This window comes from Plecotus auritus (genome assembly GCF_963455305.1).
Source record: "Plecotus auritus genome assembly, chromosome: 6".
In the NCBI taxonomy this organism is placed as follows: domain Eukaryota; kingdom Metazoa; phylum Chordata; class Mammalia; order Chiroptera; family Vespertilionidae; genus Plecotus; species Plecotus auritus.
This window is the reverse complement of record NC_137773.1, coordinates 48,294,402-48,299,982: the sequence shown is the minus strand read 5'-3', so window position 1 is coordinate 48,299,982 and position 5,581 is coordinate 48,294,402. Positions and strand designations below refer to the sequence as shown.

Below are 5,581 nucleotides of genomic sequence, written 5' to 3'. Positions count from 1 at the left end.
TTCAGTAGGGGGAACCCAGCAGCAGTTGAGGCTGGAACCTGACAGCAACCCTGCAGAATTTTGTAGAACAAGGTGCAAATGTTGGAATTAGCCCGTAAAGGAAGGAAGCCATTGGAGGGTTTTCAGCTTGTAAGTGACAGGCCCTGCTCCACGTTTGGAAAAGCTCTGCAGTCAGACCCTGCGCAGCCAGCCCTGCGGGCGGGCGGGTGGGTGATGAGGGCCCCTCCTCTGGCTGCCTCTCTCCACCCATGTCACCGCCTCCTGCTTCTCAGCCTGTCTGATGGGGGTGGGAAATGAGTGAGAGGGCGGGCAAGAAGAAAAACACTCGCAAAATATATTAAAAAAGAAAACACCCCCTTTGGCAGCGAGTGCGCGGGAAGTTCAGCGCGCGAGTTCCGGGTTTCCCGCCCGCCCCGCCGGCCGCACACGGGTGAGCCCCCCGACCCTTTTCCGCTGCCTGCAGGGCCGCGTCTGTCCCTGCGTCAGGCGTTCTGTCCGCCTACCCACTCCCCATCCGCCCTTGCGGGGGGGCCGCGCGGGGTCTGCGGATCCGAGACTGCCGGCCCGCGTATTCCCTGCCGCAGCGCGGCCGCGGCGCCTGCAGAACCTGGTCCCGGCGGCTTGGGCTCTGGCCTGGCCCCGCGCCGCGCGTCCGGACTGCGGCCTCCTAGGCCACTTGTGGAGCTCCTCTCCCCGCGGCTGTAACTCTAAACCAGCCTGAGCGAGGCCTATTTTTATTCGGAAACCAGCCACTGGAGTGTCTGTGCAGAACGCAGGAACTAAGGGAGGGCCAGCCCGCCACCTGAAGCTTTTGCGCACATTGGCTGGGAAGGAACATCTCTCCTGCCAGCCTTCTCAGAGATTTCAAAGTTCTGTCGCAGCTTTCCACAAAGCGGCCTGGTAGGTTGCCGGGGGCCTTTTGATGAGCCTGCTGCCTTAGCCCCATCAGGAAAGCTGTCCCTGAACCCCATCTCTCCAGCTCTAAGTGGCAATCCAGAGGCCACCACACGTGAGCCCAGCCCAGCTGTAGCCTAGCCACCCTCCTGCAGGAATCTCTGTGAGAGCTCCTAGGGACCAGCGCTCTCCATCAGGGTCCGGCAACATGGATGTAGACGCCAAGTACCGCCAGGCCTCCCTCTATGTGGGTGACCTCCCTCCAGATGTCACCGAGAACATGCTGTTCATGAAGTTCAGCACCGTGGGAACTGTGCTGTCCATCCGCATCTGCAGGGACCTGGCCACCCGCTGCTCCCTGGGCTATGCATATGTGAACTTCCTGCATGTGGCTGATGCCCAGAAGGCCCTGGACACCATGAACTTCGACGTGATACAAGGCAAACCCATCAGGCTCATGTGGTCTCAACGTGACGCCTACTTAAGGAAATCTGGAATCGGGAACGTGTTCATCAAGAATCTGGACAAATCCATTGATAACAAAACGCTTTATGAACATTTTTCAGTTTTTGGGAAGATCCTGTCCTCTAAGGTGATGTGTGATGATCAGGGTTCCATGGGCTATGCATTTGTGCACTTTCAGAACCAGGCTGCGGCAGACAGGGCCATTGAGGAGATGAACGGGATGCTGCTTAAGGACTCTAGGCTCTTCGTTGGCCCATTTAAAAACCGCAAAGATCGGGAAGCTGAGCTCCAAAATAAAGCCAATGAATTCACCAATATTTACATCAAGAACTTTGGAGATGAGATGAATGATGAGAAACTGAAGGAATTTTTCAGCCATTATGGCAAAATCGTGAGTGTTAAGGTGATGACAGATTCCAGTGGGAAATCCAAAGGCTTTGGCTTTGTGAGTTTTGATACCCATGAGGCTGCCAAAAGGGCTGTTGACATAGTGAATGGGAGGGAATTATTCGGACAGCAGGTATTTGTGGGCCGGGCACAAAAGAAAGCAGAGCGACAAGCTGAGTTAAAGCAATTATTTGAGCAGCGGAAACAGCAAAGATTTTGGCGGTTCAGGGGGTTGAAGCTCTATGTTAAGAACCTCGATGAGACCATTGATGAAGAAAAACTACGGAAAGAATTTTCTTCTTTTGGATCAGTTATCAGAGTTAAGGTAATGCAGGAAGAAGGACGAAGCAGAGGGTTTGGCTTGATCTGCTTCTCCTCTCCAGAGGAGGCTGCTAGAGCAATGGCTGAGATGAATGGCCGCATGTTGGGCTCCAAGCCAATTAACATCGCCCTGGCCCAGAGAGCCTAGGAGAGAAAGATTTGTTCCACCTGCCAGTGAATGCAGCAGGTGGGGGGATGATGGTGATCTATGAATTGTCCTCAGTCAAGTTTAATTCCCACGTGATGGCAGCTTAGTTTAGTAAATTATGTGGTGAAAGGTTCTGTCTACAAAGTTTTGTTTTGTTTTTTTGCAGAAAAATAAATGAATCTTAGAAGGTTGCTTCATTTTACAGAGGCATACCTTTTCATGACATTATTGTATTTTTTTCTGATTTTGATGTATTCAGAGCAATGGATATAATTAGATAATTTTTATTTTACATTTTGAACCAACTGAAGTGAGGTAATTGAGTATATTGCATATTTTTTCTTATTTTAATAAAACCATTAGCTTTAATTTATTCTAAGAAATATGCTCAAAATAGTTATTTTACCTAAGGATGGCAAAGTAATTTACTTTACAAAGAAATATTCTGATTTCTCATTTAAGGTGTTTTTTTGTTTGTTTGTTTGTTTTTTTTAAGAAACCAAAATTTTAAAAATTACTAGTACAAATTCAATATCTAATTTCATTTTGAATTAATGTTTAAAGTACTAGTAAGAGCTGAACTTCTTTTAAATTTATATCCTGGCATGTTTTCTTTTCTGATAGCTGAAATTAATGATGGAAGATTTTAGTGTTGCTTACAAAACTGCTTTATAGTATATACTGCTATTCTTTTCATTGGTTGACTAACTCAGTTGCTTGCTAGCTATCAAAATTGTGACTTGAATAGTAAAACCTTAACTCCAACATTCCTTAATTTATAAAGCTGTATCAATGTAGGTGACAAAAATCTGGCCTAGTCTTAATTCTCTTCATACCTATGTAGCTTAATATTATGCCTTCAGTGTTTATCAGATACCCTATATTATAAAAGTCATATATACATATATATATATAGAACATAGAAATTATACTTAACTATGCTTTAGTGTCTGTTTTCTATGGTTTCATGTAGTGACATTGTCTCAGGGTTGAGAAAAGTTAAAGTTGCTTTATTCTTATGAACTCTTGTCTCCCTTTATAAGACCATGAGAGCTATGTAACCCATTCAGGTTCACTTTTAGCCTTGATTGATCAGAAACTCACTAATTGATTTTCTGATAAATTGAAAGTATATCTCAGCCTGTTGTCTAGCATAATTTTTATTTTAGTTCAATTGCCAGACCTTTCCTTCTCTCCCACCTTTCATCTATATCACTTAGCTCCTTGTTATCCTTTTTAAAGGGCTATTAAAGAAAAATCCCTGGCCAGTGTCTCAGTTGGTTGGAGCATCATCCCATATACCAAAAGAAAGGTTGCAGGTTCTGTTCCCATTGAGGCACATACCTCTAGGTTTCTGGTTCAATCCCCGTTCTGGGAGTGTACGGAAGGCAACTGATCAATGTGTCTCTCATATCGATTTCTCTCTCTCTCTCAAAATCAGTTAAGAAATACATACCCTTGAGTGAGGACTTAAAAAAAGGGCTTTAGTCACTTCTTGGCCTTTGGGCTAAGATCAAGTGTAAAAGGGCTTTATTATATTGATTATTACTACTTGTTGTTTGAAATCCATTTTGAAAATAGAGGCAAGAGTTATTTATTTACACATAAATAATTACTTTTAAAATTCTGACTTACTCATACCAAAGGTGTCTAGAAAATAGTTTTATTGTTCTTGTTGCTGTTCTATTTTTTAATCTGCTTAGTTATTTCCTGTAACCATATAGTCAAATCTTCTGTTATATATATTAGTATTACAAAATAAATATATAGAGTATCTTATCTACAAATGATAGTAAATCTTTTAAAAATGTCTTGCTTTTCAATATCTACTAATATGTTTCAGTAAATACTGATCTATTGTAAGAATCTATGTAAAACTCATATGCCAGCTCTAATTCATTGTATCTCTGAATCACTGTGTTGAGAAGTATTTACCTCAAAAACAGAGTTTTTAAGAAAGGGTACCAGGCAACAGAATGGGAAGTGTAGTGGGTGTGTCAAGCCTTGACATCTCTTTCTAGACAATCCCGTCTATCAAAATGTTCAAATATTTGAACAATATTTTATAAGGCTTGTATATGGATTACCAAAATAATATCAGGGGACTGTGTTTTCTCTTATGTGCACAAGGAGTTAATAGGATGTAATATAAGATGTCTAGATGAATTATAACCATAATTTCATGGCACAGTAATCTTCCATGTAGTAGAACTTGCTTATTTTTAATTATTTACCATAGGAAATAATTAAGTCAGCTTACAAAAATATATAATCCTGTGGAATTTCTTGATGGATTTAAATTTTGCTCATTCTAAATTGTGTGTGATAATATCAAGTTATCCTAGTTGATAGTAGAGGTTCATTCTTTCAAGAAAATGTAATCTTGTATGTGTTAGTGCCTTGATTAAATAAGAAGAGTCTTCACTTTTCTGATAAGCATTCTAGTAAAAGCTAATTTACATAGAGATGCCTTGAGCTACTGCTTCTACTCTTGCCTCCCTCTGCACACGTTGCCAAGTTTGTTGTGTAGATGCCTGTTTGCATGTACAGCCAATTCAATAAATGTGCCTTTTAACATTTTATTTTTCAATGGAAATTTATTGTTGCTAAAAGTAAACTTTATTTAAAGTGGCTTAGAATTGGTATTTTTGTGTTGTTAATATTTTTGTAAGTCCATGTTGAAAAGATCAAATAAAGTCTAATATTTCAGTGGTAAAGACATGTCTGAAAATTATTTCCATTTATTGAATTTTTAAGGTTTATAATTTTTCAAAGACCACTTTTCTTTCTGAAAAGAACTTGCATTTTTTTATTATAAAGACAATGGTTATTAACGTACAGTTCATTTAAAGGAATCTACATAAATGAATCATTTTTAGTCAATGCCTGTTTTTATTTAAATTTATATTGTTGAAAGTGTTACAAATGTCCCCCTTTTCCCCCATTGTCCCCTTCTAGCTCACCCCTACCCTTTTAAATAAAGTTACACATATTGCATGTTTTAAAGACCAACTCTCATATAAACTGGCATTTCTTTTCTACGTTACTCATAATTATAGAACTATGATTGAGAAGAATCACTAATATAGATCAAGTTTTCAATTTATATTTTAAAGACTTCTGAATTGAATTGTTGAAGTAAAATTGTTAAGAATTTAGAATTAGCTTACTGTGTTATAGTTGGAAAATATGATTTCTAATGTAATTTTTAAAAAGTAGATAAAAAACAATAGTTTGAAAAGAGAGTATTTTAAAACTAAAGTTTAAAAGGTAGAGCAAATTAAATACACTCAGGATATCTTTGGTTTCAAGTAACGGAAATTCCCAACTTACACTAGAAAAGGACATTTTACCTAACAAAATATT

At 39.9% G+C, this 5,581-nt stretch overlaps 1 protein-coding gene across 1 annotated transcript; it reads left to right on the top strand.

The window, feature by feature from the left end:
* The first annotated feature begins 265 nt into the window (after positions 1–265).
* Positions 266–4,923, top strand: PABPC4L (poly(A) binding protein cytoplasmic 4 like). Its single transcript, XM_080672541.1, has one exon. The coding sequence runs from the start codon at positions 1,103–1,105 to the stop codon at positions 2,213–2,215; it is 1,113 nt and encodes a 370-aa protein (XP_080528667.1). The 5' UTR covers positions 266–1,102; the 3' UTR covers positions 2,216–4,923.
* Positions 4,924–5,581: the final 658 nt, after the last annotated feature.

What these genes read in the sequence shown, in the direction of transcription:
- PABPC4L (XM_080672541.1), top strand. Translation starts at nt 1,103, where the DNA reads ATGGATGTAGACGCCAAGTACCGCCAGGCCTCCCTCTATGTGGGTGAC.